Source organism: Oncorhynchus mykiss, chromosome 22 (genome assembly GCF_057628025.1).
Source record: "Oncorhynchus mykiss isolate SJ-2025 chromosome 22, ASM5762802v1, whole genome shotgun sequence".
NCBI classification, from domain to species: Eukaryota; Metazoa; Chordata; class Actinopteri; order Salmoniformes; family Salmonidae; genus Oncorhynchus; species Oncorhynchus mykiss.
The window spans coordinates 37,549,670-37,565,921 of NC_143043.1; the positions used below are offsets into that span (position 1 = coordinate 37,549,670).

Here is a 16,252-nt window from a genome sequence, read left to right on the forward strand (position 1 = left end):
TTTACATACACTCAATTAGTATTTGGTAGCATTGCCTTTAAATTGTTTAACTTGGGTCAAACGTTTCAGGTAGCCTTCCACAAGCTTCCCACAATACGTTGGGTGAATATTGGCCCATTCCTCCTGACAGAGCTGGTGTAACTGAGTCAGGTTTGTAGGCCTCCTTGCTCGCACACGCTTTTTCAGTTCTGCCCACAAATCTTCTATGGGATTGAGGTCAGGGCTTTGTGATGGCCACTCCTATACCTTGACTTTGTTGTTCTTAAGCCATTTTGCCACAACTTTGGAAGTATGCTTGGGGTCATTGTCCATTTGGAAGACCCATTTGCGACCAAGCTTTAACTTCCTGACTGATGTCGAGATGTTGCTTCAATAAATCCACAACATTTTCCGTCCTCATGATGCCATCTATATTGTAAACTGCACCAGTCCTTCCTGCAGCAAAGCACACCCACAGCATGATGCTGCCACCACCGTGCTTCACGGTTGGGATGGTGTTCTTTGGCTTGCAAGATTCCCCTTTTTCCTCCAAACATAACGATGGTCATCATGTCCAAACAGTTCTATTTTTGTTTCATCAGACCAGATGACATTTCTCCAAAAAGTACAATCTTTGTCACCATGTGCAGTTTCAAACCGTAGTCTGGCTTTTTTATTGCAGTTTTGGAGCAGTGGCTTCTTCCTTGCTGAGCGGCCTTTCAGGTTATGTCGATATAGGACTCGTTTTACTGTGGATTTAGATACTTTGTACCTGTTTCCTCCAGCATCTTCACAAGGTCCTTTGCTGTTGTTCTGGGTTTGATTTGCACTTTTCGCACCAACGTACGTTCATCTCTAGGAGACAGAACACATCTCCTTCCTGAGCGGTATGATGGCTGCGTGGTCCCTTGGTGTTTATACTTGCGACTATTTTTTGTACAGATGAATGTGGTACCTTCAGGCGTTTGGATTTATTTTAATTTTCCCATGATGTTAAGCAGAGGCACTGAGTTTGAAGGTAGGCCTTGAAATACATCCACAGGTACACCTCCAATTGACTCAAACAATGTCAATTAGTCTATCAGAAGCTTCTAAAGCCATAACATAATTTTCTGTAATTTTCCAAGCTGTTTAAAGGCACAGTCAATTTAGTGTATGTAAAATTCTGACCCATTAGAATTGTGATACAGTGAATTATAAGTGAAATAATCTGTCTGTAAACAATTGTTGGAAAAATTACTTGTGTGATACACAAAGTAGATATCCTAACCGACTTGCCAAAACTATAGTTTGTTAACAATACATTTGTGGAGTGGTTGAAAAACAAGTTTTAATGACTCCAACCTAAGCCTATGTAAACTTCCGACTTCAACTGTAACTAGCAGATAATTATGAAATTAAACTTTTTCTTTGTGTATATTTTCTTTTGTTTCTATTGCCATTGTCTTGGCGGGAAGGAGGTTCAGTGAATGGGGAGGTGCAGCGTGAGGTTATACCGTAGGGAAAGTGCGAGTGCTTCTCAATTGTAATGTTTTATCCGTTCTCCACACTCTCGTCCTCACAAGAACGTACTCTAGAGAACATCCTCAGAGAATGCACCCGAAGAATGAGTGTGGAGCACGGTAGTATACATATTGAGAAAAACCCAGTGTCTCATTTAATCTACGACAGAGAAAACATTCTTGATTTTCCATTTTCTCTGGTGTTTCATCTGACTGGTTGTCTCATGGCAATATGGGTGAGTCATCTTGTCTGTATTCCAAATAGCATCCTATTTCCTATTAAGGGCACAATTGTTTAACCAGGGCACATAGTGCTCTATTCAAAAGTAATGCACTATATAAGGAATAGGGTGGCAATTGGGATGCAACCCTTGAGTCACAGATATAATCTCATGTCACTAGTGACTCATGTGTCCTCAGATCAGTGACTTTTTCTGAAGAATTCTCACTCCAGGATTGGAGGTTCTGAGTTTCCATGGATACCTAGATGTTTTCTGTAAATGTTATAGCCACGGGGATATCTTCACTTCAGTTTGCTCCTCAATTAATACACCTTTCCATAGCAGCATGGTTTATGTGTGTGATGAAGAGGACCACAAACCTTTAAAAGTAAAAAAGACAGGAATGTTCCACCTCAGAGAAGAGGACCATGGTTCAATATGAATTACTTCTAATGATTGTATGTGCAAGGACAGGATGTGAAAAACAAGATTGGTAAAATATAGCTATTAACTCAATGCACCAGACCACCTTGAGGTGAGGTGATATTCCACTCAACTCCTAAATCAACATAAAGATTCGCTGAGTGTGTTGTAGTCATTTTCCCCATATATCCAGCATATGGAGTAGAGTGTACAATCAAACCAATTTAAAACTATCAGTCTCCAAAATGCTCTTTGCTCACTCACTAGAATCCATTTCTTGTTCATTTTTCTTATCATGAATTATTTTGTCTAAAGCTCTCTTTCGCTCTCTTTTTTTCTCTCTCTTTTTCTCTATTTTTCTCTCTTTTTCTCTCTCTCTCTCTCACACACACACACACACACACACACACACACACACACACACACACACACACACACCCTACTTCTTCCCATTGGCCATATGAAAAACCTAACATCCTGATCCGCCCTAACAACCTGATCCAATCAAACATCTCTCTAATTTTCCCTCTGATTGGGCCTATCTATTGAAAGCTGTGATTGAAGTGTGTGTGTGTGTGTGTGTGTGTGTGTGTGTGTGTGTGTGTGTGTGTGTGTGTGTGTGTTTTTGTCCTATGTGATGCGATGTGATTGCAGTCCATGACTGAGACCTGTTGTGTGAGAAACGAGCCTGATTGCATGGTTCATTTGTTCTCCCTCTGCAGAGCCAAGCCGAGGCGCACTACAAAGGCAGTAAACATGCCAAGAAGCTCAAAGCACAGGAGAACACCAAGAATAAACCGCCTAAGAGTTCCCTTCCTCCTCCTCCACTTCCTCCTCCCCTGGACAGTGCAAAGACAATCACCACCACAACCTCCACCACCTTGACCAGCAATGTCACGGGCAGCAACTCTGACCAACCAGGTATGTGGAAACTTTAGCTCTTGTGTGTCATCCATTCCTCTCCATGCTCTAGCCTTGAGTGTTATCTTGTGTCATTGCATGCTTTGTGCGGTGTGTGTGTGTGTGTGTGTGTGTGTGCGTGCGTGCGTGTGCGTGCGCGCGCGTATGTGTGTGTGCATGCACGTGTGTGTGGATGTGCATGCACGCTTGTGCATGCGTGTACTGTATGTCTCTTTGGAATAAGTGTTTTTCTCATTAAATTAACTCTGACAAATGCCTTAACCAATTGAATGACTCATTAACAGGCATTAGTGTAACAAGTGCCATGCTCATTGCCATGCATTTCAACCAGTTTTGCTCACTGGGATAAAGTAGTTAAACCACATCCATTTTTTTTTTCATTTAATAATTCTAAGTTTCTTTGTGGGAGTGGCCTATAGGGGAAAGACGATAATACCTAATATCTATCATGTATAGATGAATACTGCCGGAATAGACCACATGCATGTGTTACCAACCAAGGCAGAAAAGAAAGCTTCAAATCTAAACCAATATGTTGTAAAATGTACATTTGCACTAATTTCTGTTGGATCTTGATATTTTTTTAAGTCACACTGTCTGGCCTCACATCAGGGGAGAGCCCATTAGGAGCTATTTAGTATTTTATTAGAATCCCCATTAGATGTTGCCAAGGCAGCATCTACTCTTCCTGGGGTCCAAACTGCAGGTAAGAGGGTTTCAGAATCTGCATCCCAAATTGAACCCTATTCCCTATATAGTGCACTACTATTGAGCAGGGCCCATATGACCCTGTTCAAAAGTAGTGGGATAGGGTACCATTTGGACCACAGACAGAAAGTCACTGCTCAGCCCTCTTAAGAGATTAGGTTCAAGTTCTGTAATGATCCAGAGCCAGTGATACTACTCCTTAGTATTCTGTGACTGTGTCCCAAATGGCACCCTATTCCCCGTTTAGTGCACTACTTATGACAAGAGCTCTATGTATTTTTTATAGGGAATAGGGTGCCATGTGGGACACAGCCTGTGTCTTTTCACAGAGTCACATCCAATGACTGTTAGTCGGAGTCACAGACTGCCTAGCTGGATGTAATTTTTCAGACATTCCTGAACCTGTGACCAGAAACAAGCTACATACTATAGGCAGGACCAAAACAAGTGATCTAATGATTCTGTCTCTTCCCAGCAAAATCAGCAGAGCTGGGATGGTTGTGTCCCCCATATACATAACATACTATTGATTGCAAGAATGTTGTATAATAATTTAAATTGAAAAATGAAGGTTTGAATCATGTGTTGTTTTGTGTATCAGTTCATTTTCTATTTTTTTTATTTCACCTTTATTTAACCAGGTAGGCTAGTTGAGAACAAGTTCTCATTTACAACTCATTTACAACTGCAACCTGGCCAAGATAAAGCAAAGCAGTGTGACACAGACAACAACACAGAGTTACACATGGAACAACATGGAGTAAACAATAAACAAGCCAATAGCACAATAAACAAGTCAATGACACAGTAGAAAAAAATTAAGTCTATATACAGTGTGTGCAAAAGGCATGAGGAGGTAGGCAATAAATAGACCATAGTAGTGAAGAATTACAATTTAGCAGATTAACACTGGAGTGATAAATGAGCAGATGATGATGTGCAAGTAGAGATACTGGTGTGCAAAAGAGCAGAAAAGTAAATAAAAACAGTATGGGGATGAGGTAGATTGGGTGGGCTATTTACAGATGGACTATGTACAGCTGCAGCGATCATAAACCATGTGCCATGGAATCAGCACATCGAAAATCTCTTCCCAACTATTTTGCAACTTGTATGGCGCAGCTGTCAAATTTTTGGTCCTTAAATGTAACTGGTATACTTTTATGTATTCCTTTTCTTACCAATTTTTGTGTTTAATGAATGAATGTGTTGCTTTGGGATGCTAATATAATTAATCCTTGCTAGCTACTGCTCTATTGACCCGGTTGGTGTAGATACTTATTGCCACCCAAATGTATTTAATAACTTTATCTTAGGAAATGTTATGTTAACTTTACAAACTGTCTTCAAAGAGTACATAGAATAGTTTTTGTGAAAATCAGAGTTGAAGCAAGGTTTAATGAAGACTTTCAAATGCTAGTTTAGACCAAATATAGATGTCAACGCTGTGTGTATAGGTGGCAGGGAAGTCAGGCGCAGGAGAGTCAAAATGGAGTGTAAATGGAGTCTTTTAATAACTGTCCACAGAACATGCTCCATAACACTAAATAGTATAGACATGAAAAAACATGGGTACGAGGACCCGTCATGCACCAATACAACAAATAAACAACACTGACAACAAAACAATCTCTGACAAAGACATGAGGGGAAACAGAGGGTTAAATACACAACAGGTAATGAATGGGATTGAAAACAGGTGTGTGGGAAGACAAGACAAAACCAATGGAAAATGAAAAATGGATCAATGATGGCTAGAAGACCGGTGACGTCGAACGCCGAGCTCCGCCCGAACAAGGAGAGGCAACGACTTCGGCAGAAGTCGTGACAATAGACCAGTATAGTGGTGTGTAGCTTGTAGATGTCATAGTGCCAGCTGGTGTAATTGGTGTAAAGAGAGCACTATTCTCTGAAGAGAATACTACACAACTTCCTGAGAGGATCACAAATGCAAAATGACATTCATGGAAGAAGCTACAGTGCGTTCCTAATGCAGGGCGTTGGAGCATGGGTTTGGAGGGTGGGTGTGGTGTGGTGTGGTGTGTGGGAAGGGGTGGAAGGAAAAGAGGAGTGGGGTGGAGGGATGGTGTGGGACTGTGGGATTGCCACTGCGCCTTACCTTGTGGCAATGTCCTCCATAGTGTTCTGGTACAGTACATGGTTCTGAGTGGGTGGAGGGACAAGGCGTCTCAGTGTCACAATAGAGGGGTCAATAGTTTGACAACTAGGCTCTGTAACATTGACAGAGGGCCACATTGAAGCACACACATATGCACGCATGCACGCACGCACGCACACACACACACACACACACACACACACACACACACACACACACAGAGAGATAAAGATACAGAAAACACCACTGGCCAATAGCTCGATCCTGCTACTGCTACTCAACTGATCCCCCAGGGATCAAACTCTTACGCAACACACCAAAATAAAAATATAAGGGAATGTGTCACCAAAAGTTGTAATATTGTTAATGCTCCGAGACTAACTGTCAGATGTTGTGTCTCTCTCTTTTTCCCCCTCCCTCTCTCCCTCCCTCTTTCTTTCTTGATCTCAGAACAAATCGCAGTGCCTCCTAGCACGGCAGATAAAACCTTGGCTTCTCCAAATTCTTTCGTCCCCGTCATCTCCACCTCCTCCTCCCTGGCAGCTTTAACAGCCATGGCCGTCCCCAGTCCCTGTAATCCCGTCCTATGTGATCCCACGCCTGCCAGCCCCCCATCAGCTACACAAGTACAACTACAGGGGCCTGTTATGAAGAGCAGTGGCAGCATCAGCACCAAGCCTGTGCTCACGGCCCCCACCACTGCCGCTGCTACAGCAACTCAGCCCACGCCAGAGTCGGAGGAGGAGGAAAAAGCCAAAAAGCTCCTGTACTGTTCGCTTTGCAAAGTGGCCGTCAACTCTCTATCACAGCTGGAGGCCCACAACACAGGTGTGTTCCAGCATCTGTTTCTGTTTGCTCGACCGCCGTGTTAACGTTAGTGTTACTCCTCCCGAGGAGTGTGTGTGTTGGGTGGGGGGAGGGGGGCTTGCATACGGGCTCAATATGTCAGATGTTTGTTAGCTAACATTGACACGTATGGCTGTTATGTAGTTATAATACCCAGGTCAGAGAAACACTGTTGGATCTCAAGCTGACCAATGAACATTTTGGATGGGAAAACAAAAGCTGTTCTACTTTTAAACCAAACAAATTAAATAATGTTCTTTTTATGTTTTTTTTATGGTATTTTCCATGTGCAATATATTTTATTCTGTTTTTGCCCTTTCTTCTCTCCCCTGAAGGTTCGAAACACAAAACTATGCTTGAGGCGAGGAACGGCGCAGGCCCAATTAAGGCCTATCCCAGACCGGGCTCAAAGCTCAAAGTCCAGGCCACCACCGTGCTGAAAGGCTCCGGACTGCAGAACAAGACATTCTATTGTGAGATCTGTGACGTCCACGTCAACTCAGAAATACAGCTCAAACAGGTACACCATAGTGTCTTGTCACAGGCCTTTCAAGACCCTTGGGTTTTTACCTCTCTTTAATTTTCTTGTGCACAAATGAATAAATAAATCTTAGCTGATCAGCAGCAAGCGCGAATGCAAGATTTGTGAGATTTTCTGGTGCCGATATTAGGTCAATCACAATACAGTATGGTCAGAGGGGGAACTGGGGAAAACACATTCTGGGAAATGACTTATTTCAAATCCTTGAATTCACCTCTAAATACATTTTTTTACCTGTCAAATTGATTTCACTTTGGGAACTCAAGTATGCAGTGCTTGTTGTCTTGTTACAGCTTGAAGGGACCTTACAGGCTTTTTATAATTGGCTCACCAAAATACGTGTCCCATATGGCACCCTATACCCTTTATAGTGCACCACCTTTGATCAGGGCCCATAAGGATTCACACACAGTTACGTCACTGACCTTTTTTGTTGTATTTTGTCAGCACATCTCCAGCAGAAGGCACAAGGACAGAGTGGCTGGGAAACCGATGAAACCCAAATACAGCCCTTACAACAAACAACAACGCAGCTCCACAGTCCTAGCCGTATGTATCTTCTATGTTCCTAATCAAAGCCCCTCAAGAAAAGTTGATTCGACTTCAGGGATGAATTGTTAATACATTTATTGGCAGTTTCTTAAAAAAGCATTTAGGAATATTGATGCATCAGGCTAAAAGAGGGGCCTTTATGCTCATTGAAAATGATGGCTTGTTTTTGTAGCTAATTGCATTATCAATAGATTTGCTTTCTCATTTAACTCCTCTCCTCTCCCATCCTATCCTATCCTCTTCTCTCCTTCAGGCAAAGCTGGCTCTTCAGAAGGACCTGGTGAAGCCTATCTCCCCTGCTGCTTTCCTCTCCAACCCCTTCTGCCCCACCACTGTCCCCTCCATCACCCTGCACCCGCGGCCCAACTCCTCTATCTTTCAGACTGCTGGCCTCCCAGGCTCTATGGGCTCCATGGGCTCCTTCCTCCGGGCTGCTCCAGGGCCCATCCGGCCCACCACCGGCTCTATACTCTTCGCCCCATACTGATTCCTGGATCGTGACACCAGGGTCGTGTTCAGTAGGCAGAGAATGAAAGAAAATGGCAGAAACTGAGTGAATCAGGGTGGTACTATCTGAGCTCGTCCACTAATTAATGCTTGTTTTTGTCTCCTATTTTCCCTACGGTGTGCCCTAATGGACACAACCCTGTGTATCGGTATGAGCCAGGGAGCCAGGGGTACAGTAACACAAAGGGGAAAATGACATGAGTAGACAAACAGATCTCCTCTGACCACGTGGAACAGTGAGTGGATGACATCCTACTACAGACAGTACCTCCCCGGTGCACTGAACTGAGAGGACTACTACACTGCGAAGCTTGAACGAACAACAGTGTATTTATTTGATTGAACTTGCCTGTCTGCGTGCGTTGCCCTGAAGCATAAAGAACAGAGGTATAGTGGGCTCGCTAAGACCACTGAGGGTCTAAGTATTGGAATAATAAAGAGCATCAAACAGCTTCCTGAATGACTTGAATTACCATAGTCTTCCTATTTGATTAAAATAATGGACAGCTCTAGCTACATGCGTATGACAGTGTTCATCATAACAGCCCCCAGACAGAAGCACAGTCATACCCTATTCACACTATAGGGCCAACCTGAACAGCACTGGGCTGGCTTTGATATTTTCTTCTCACATTGTCCTTTCCAGTATGGTTTAAGCAACTACGGTGGATGTGCAACCAGGTCAGAGCAGTTCAGCGTGGCTCTGCTTGGTCTAGACCAGTAGTGTGAAAAACGGTATCATTGCACTTTTACAGTTGTTGCTTGATGTCATGAGTCATGGACTGTACGTTAATACAGTAATGCAGTTTTGGCCACTGTTCTGTCCTGGATTGTGGAAGGCAAAAAGCTGAATCTCTGTTATGATCGTCAAATAGTCTGGCTTCAACTTACAGTAGATATTCATAGTAATTGTTTAGTAACAGTGTTCTCAGTTCCTCCACTTTAGAGAGAGAAACCATTCTCTTGGTTTTTCAGTAAGAGCCAAATGTTAACTTGAGATGGATTCAGGTCAATGGGAGACTTCAAGTCTGTTAAAGAAAATGTTAGTTAAAGCTCAAACACACCGGTAGGATTGTCAAACGTTTGCCTGCCGACAGTACTTAGCACCTCGGAACAGAGTGTCGGCAGTGAATATCTTTAGTGTTAACACAGCAAAGACCTTGAAGTCGTCAGCCACTCAGCCTTGTTAAAATACTCCAAACCAGAAGGTGGCAGTAGCATTGTTTGGCAATACATGTCCGTGTGCGTTCCTTATGGTCTAGATTCCAATGTTAGCTGCAGTGCTAATGTTGCTATATTGTAGAAAGCCCTTGTTGATACTAGCCAGATGGCCACAGCTAGATAACTACCTAGCAAGATGACGAAGAAACCATTTCATTTACTCACCATAATCACATACTGTAGGGTGTCCAATCAAAACGCATCTTTTGACCAAACCCCAACAACAACAAAAATGGTCTAAACCTCATGTCTCTATCATAATCTGTTCAAAGCTTATTGGAGATTTTATCCTTGTAGGATGGATAAAATTAGGCTGACTAAATCAATGGAGGTCAGAGAAAAAAATAGGTAAAAAATCTGGAAAATAGCATTGCATCATCTAGGCTGGATGCTGTGCGAGAATTGAGGCTACATAACAGGCTTACCAATAAACTCGTCATCTTTCTTTTAAAATCCAGATGACATAATACAATATGTCAGGTTGTATTATGTCAGATAAATATACATTTTGAAACATGACAAGTAGTATGTTCATATTTTAGTAAACACTGTTCATATAAATGCTAAGTTCCTATTCTTTTCAAAGACTTCTCACATTAACAAGCGTATCTCTGTGACATGTCAACAGAGCACTGCGTGTACTGCAAGCTCTTTATTTTCAAAGCCTTTTACATTTAATTCAGCACTTGGAAGACAACCACAAATACACGTTAAATTCTCAAAAGTTTCAGCAGAGCTCAGTGCTCATTAACAGATGTATTGGGTTAAGAAATCTGACTTTATGGATACAATGTTAATGATACAGTATGCTTGAAAAATACCCTACTGAATGATTCAGAACATGAAGAATCATATTTGTCTTGATAAAATGCATTTTATAACATAAGGAAGTGAAACGTCATCACCAAAGTGCAATTTGCCCAATGTGGGTGGACACCCTACATACAGCCAGTGCCAGCCCATAGCCAAAAGTTTAGCTAGCTAGCTAACGTTAGCATAGCTAGCACACTAGCTAAGGGCACCGCACTAACTCCGCAGCTAACACAGGCAGCTGTTTCATGGAAACTAGCTAATTCATTGTGATTTAATTATAATGTCGTAACGATGTACGCTGAGAGTCGGGAAGCAAGTTCAGGCAGTGAATATATTTAATAAATAAACAAATATGAACAAAACAAGAAACACTAACAGTGCACCGACATGAAACAGAAACAATAATGCCTGGGGAAGGAACCAAAGGGAGTGACATAAATAGGGCAGGTATTCAAGGAGGTGATGGAGTCCAGGTGAGTGTCAATAAGCGCTGGTGCGCGTGACTATGGTGACAGGTGTGCGTAATACTCAGCAGTCTGGTGACCTAGAGGCCAGAGAGGGAATATACATGACAAATGTCAATACTAGATAAAGTGGTTAGCTAGCTTCGAGGAATTATTTAGTGTTGTATGCATTGTGTCTGTACACTTAGCTAGCTACCATTCCATAGCCTACATTGTACATGAAGTGTGACTGGCTCATCTGTGGATATACGGAGAAAATGTTGTCACTTGTTGTCACTCCTGTTGATTTTCCCAAATGGGGGTTTGTGCTCTCTGATTGGCTCAAAGTACATTTGTTGGCACTGATGAGCATCGCGATTCTACATGTAGAAATGGTAAGTTTGTCACTACTGGATCGGCACGCAGCAGGAACTTCTTTTGTTCTAGCAAGACAAGGAACGGCCTCCCACTGTCATAAGTACCTATTGGCAGTCTATCGGCAGTGAGATTCTCAGTGTACTTTAAGTGTGCAGATCTCAAGTCAGGACTTGACCCTTAAAGTACATTGTTCCTGCTGTAAATTATGTAATCATCAGTCATTCATTTCTTAGAGAAATAGTAGAATCTATTAGTTTTCATCACTTGTAATGAGTGAATTCAGGAAGTACAGATGTTTGACCAGTTTCTCAAAACAGGAAAATAATCCGTCAGCAACCGGACATGTCATTTATATTGTGGATTATAATTAATGGACATTTTAGCCGGAGTTGATAAAAAATGTGTTAGGCCAAATAAAGTCTGACATTTTTAAGTGGAAATAACTAACCCTTGAAGGCTTTAGTTTAAAAGATTTCCTGCAACAACAGGGTGATCATATTAAAATCCTACATCTGTAAACTTCAGTTTATTTCAGTTTTCATTCATTGACTGAATATAAATGGAATTGACACGAACCCTGTTTGTATCACCCTTTCCAAGTTGCAATACTAGTTGTACAGTATGTTACGGAGGGGGACAAACAGACAAGGTATTTGTATTTTTTAAGTTGAATAAAAGCAATCCACCCCAACATGACAGAAAATACAAGATACATTGAACTTGAAATGTACCTCTTCAAATAAATGTATATATTTGGATGATTTGCTCCCATATTACAATTTTATTTTCCATAACTGAAAAATAATTGTAATTATTGAAATAATTAATTGAATATAGTTTATAAAGGAGACCTGATGTATAGATTGTCAATAAAAGGGATGTTCATTGAAAGAGATATAAGATCATCATATCATCATATACTCTGTGTGACATGTACAGTATTTATTTTCACATTATGTTTATTGATGCATACATTCAGTTGTATTTGAGATATGGAATTGTTTTATTATTTGTTTGTTTGTTTGTTAAACATTTTATTTGTTTTTATTAAATACCTAAACGTATCACTTGTATTTTTAAGGACCGACGCTGGCGTAGAGAAGCTGGTATGGGGAGTTAAACATTTAATCGGAACAGACATGGAACAACACAGGAATAGCGTCAGCACGCGAGTATACATATGGACATATGACAATCAATGCTGAAACAGGGAACAGAGCGGGGTAATAGGGGAGGTAATGACAGAGGTGATTGAGTCCAGATTGAGTCCAGGTGAGTCCAATGCACCTGATGACAGGGGTGTGGTGTTAGAAAACCGTGCCAATATATCCTCCAAACACCAGCTTCGCGTGCATTATCACTTTTATACAACAGGTTACCAACATATTGACATGATCATTTACATATTTAAAAAAAAAACGTTATTTTTATGAATTTATTCATACTATTTCAAGTCTTTTTGCTCTGTATCTATGGACGCAACCCATTTGTTCGATTTGGGCTGGGGACTGTCGCTGAATACCCCGGGCTGGGGACCGTCGCTGGAGACCCCGGCTGGGGACCGTCGTTGGAGACCCCAGACTGTAGCCCGTCGTAGGATGCCCCGGACTGTGGCCCGTCGTAGGAGGTTCCGGACTGTGGCCCGTCGTAGGAGGTTCCGGTCTGTGAACTGTCGCCGGACGCTCTGGACTGGGTACTGTCGCCGGACGCTCTGGACTGGGTAAGCCTGGTGCGTGGTGCCGGTACTGGTGGTACCGGGCTGGGGACACGCACCTCAGGGCGAGTGCGAGGAGCAGGAACAGGGCGTACTGGACTCTGAAAGCGCACTGGAAGCCTTGTGCGTGGTGCCGGCACTGGTGGTACCGGGCTGGTGACACGCACCTCAGGGCGAGTGCGGGGAGCAGGAACAGGGCGTACTTGACCCTGGAGGCGCACTGGAGGCCTGGTGCCGGCACTGGTGGTTCCGGGCTGGTGACACGCACCTCAGGGCGAGTGCGGGGAGGAGGAACAGGGTGTACTGGACTGCCGAGGCACACTGTAGGCCTGGTGCCGGCACTGGTGGTACCGGGCTGGTGACACGCACCTCAGGGCGAGTGCGGGTAGCAGGGACAGAACGTACTGGACTCTGGAGGCGCACTGGAGGGAGAGTGCGAGGAGCAGGAACAGGACACACCTGACTGGGAAAGCGCACTTGAGGGAGAGTGCGAAGAGTTGGCACAGGACGCACTGGGTCTTGAAGGTACACTGGAGACCGGTATCAATTGTTCCGGAACATTAACACACGTTTCAGGACGAGTACGGAGAGCTGACTCAGGTGGCACCAAACTGACAACATGTTATTTTATTCCAAATCCGTGCATCCCCTCATCCGAATCCTTCTTCTTCTCCCAGACTGGCTCTGGTTTACTCCTCGGCTCCGCCGACTGCTCCATGTGCCCTCCCCCAAAAATTATTGGGGTTTCTGTGGTTGCCTTGACTCCTCGTATCGTTGCCTTTCCTCCTGTGCTATCTCCACCTGCTTCCATGGCAGGGTCTTGTCCCCTGCCATTACCTCCTCCCAGGTCCAGGATGTCCTCCACTCATCTTTCTCCCGGGACCAGGATGTCCGCTCCTCATTCACATGCTGCTTGGTCCTTATTTTGTTGGTTATTCTGTCACGTTCGTCGTAACGATGAGACCAAGGCGCAGCGTGATAAGAATACATTCTTCTTTAATTAATGAAGAACACTTAAACAAACTAACAAAACGAACGTGAAGCTATGATAAACCGAATGCTGACATGCAACTTCACATAGACAATAACCCACACATTGGAAATAGCAACCTAAATAGGATCCCCAATCAGAGACAACGATAAACAGCTGCCTCTGATTGGGAACCAATTCAGGCCACCATAGACCTACATTTACCTAGTCAAACCAAAACCCCATAGATATACAAAAAACCCTAGAGAAGGGGAAAACACACATACCACCCTCGTCACACCCTGACCTGACCAAAATAATAAAGAAAACCAAAATAACTAAGGTCAGGGTGTGACAATTAGAAGTGAAATAATCTGTCTGTAAACAATTGTTGGGAAAATTACTTGTGTCATGCACCAAGTAGATGTCCTAACCGACTTGCCAAAACTATAGTTTGCTAGTGGTTGAAAAACAAGTTTTAATGACTCCAACCTAAGTGTATGTAAACCTCCGACTTCAACTGTAGATTGGATAGAGATCCCAATATCTGTAATTATGATACATGTATAGGGACTGTACCTACTTTATCAAAAGATGCAAGATGGAATCTCAAATATTTTCTTGACAGTGCATATTTAGTCACTTCTCCTAATCCAGTGATATACTGTAATCCTGGCTTTCTGTTCAGTGCAGAAATGTTGTATAAAGCCTTCTTTTTGCTTGGCAGGTATTACTCATATGTGTTGTGCCTACTGCCTCCTCTGACATAACTAAGTAACTCCAAGTACTTCGCTCTGTCTGATCTCAAAGCCAAAACACCTCCACATTTAACAATCTGAGTCGATGTCAGGTTTAAACATACAGCCATCACAATTTTATGTTTAGCACTCTAAGACTCTTTCAGGTTTAGCTAAACATACAGCCCACACAACTTCATCTTACATTCTATCTGTTTGGTCGATAGGGAGATAGGCAGCAATTACAGTACGAATAGGCCTACATCCACACAATCATTGCAGACTGCCCAGCATCTCATCATTACCACTGAACACAATGGTACTTTCTACAAAGTAGTTTCTTTACCAAAATCAGCCAGTCATATTTTACACGTGGCCTTTTTTATCAATTTGACTTGGAATACTAAGTCATCGTATAGATATGGATGTACAATGGACACAAATATAAATGTTTTTTTGTCCCATGTTTCATGAGCTGAAAGAAAAGATCCCAGAAATGTTCCATATGCACAAAAACCTTATTTCTCTCAAATGTTGTGAGCAAATTTCTTTACATCCCTGTTAGTTAGCATTTTTCCTTTGCCAAGATAATCCATCCACCTGACAGGTGTGGCATATCAAGAAGCTGATTAAACAGCATGATTATTACTCAGGTACACCTTGTGCTGGGGACACTCAAAAATATGGTTTTGTCACACAACACTAAGCCACAGATGTCTCAAGTTTTGAGGGAGATTACAATTGGCATGCTGACTGCAGGAATGTCCACCAGATCTGTTGCCAGATAATTGAATGTTCATTTCTCTACCATAAGCTACCTTCAGTGGGCAAATACTCACCTTCGACGGCCACTGGCAAGCTGGAGAAGTGTGCTCTTCACGGAGGATCATGTGGGCGAGCGGTTTGCTGATGTCAACGTTGTGAACAGAGTGCCCCATGGTGGCGGTAGGGTTATGGTATGGGCAGGCATAAACTACGGACAACGAATACAATTGCATTTTATTGGAGGCAATATGAATGCACAGAGATGCCGTGATGAGATCCTTAGGACCATTGTTGTGCCATTTATCCACCGCCATCACCTCATGTTTGAGCATGATAATGCACAGCCCCATGTTGCAAGGATCTGTACACAATTCCTGGAAGCTGAAAATGTCCCAGTTCTTCCATGGCCTGCATACTCACCAGACACGTCACCCATTGAGCATGTTTGGGATGCTCTGGATCAACGTATTCAACAGTGTTCCAGTTCCCGCCAATATCTAGAAACTTTGCACAGCCATTGAAAATGATTGGGACAACATTCCACAGGCCATAATCAACAGCCTGATCAACTCTATGCGAAGGAGATGTGTTGCACTGCATGAGGCAAATGGTGGTCAGCTTTTTTTTTTAAGGTATCTGTGACCAACAGATGCATATCTGTATTCCAGTCATGTGAAATCCATAGATTAGGGCCTAATTAATTAATTTAAATGGACTGATTTCCTTATATGAACTGTAACTCAGTAAAATCTTTGAAATTGTTGCATGCTGCTTTTATATTTTTGTTCAGTGCAATATTTAAAGCACAAATGCAGTTTTATGTAAATTAGCTAATTCGGGTCAGAATGACAGTCAACATGTTGTATGCTGCGTCATATAAAAACATGCCTGC

The 16,252-nt window shown here is 42.7% G+C and overlaps 1 protein-coding gene across 2 annotated transcripts in view; it reads left to right on the forward strand.

Moving 5' to 3' along the window:
• Nucleotides 1-8,771, forward strand: part of LOC110501766 (zinc finger protein 385B) — a 153,576-nt gene extending 144,805 nt beyond the window's left edge. For both annotated transcript variants that reach the window (XM_021579542.3, XM_090215941.1), the window contains 5 exons: nt 2,848-3,046; nt 6,324-6,701; nt 7,055-7,239; nt 7,708-7,809; nt 8,066-8,771. In XM_021579542.3, coding sequence (XP_021435217.2) covers nt 2,848-3,046; nt 6,324-6,701; nt 7,055-7,239; nt 7,708-7,809; nt 8,066-8,299 — 1,098 coding nt within the window. In that variant the 3' untranslated portion in view covers nt 8,300-8,771. The remainder of the gene's footprint in view (nt 1-2,847; nt 3,047-6,323; nt 6,702-7,054; nt 7,240-7,707; nt 7,810-8,065) is intronic.
• Nucleotides 8,772-16,252: the final 7,481 nt, after the last annotated feature.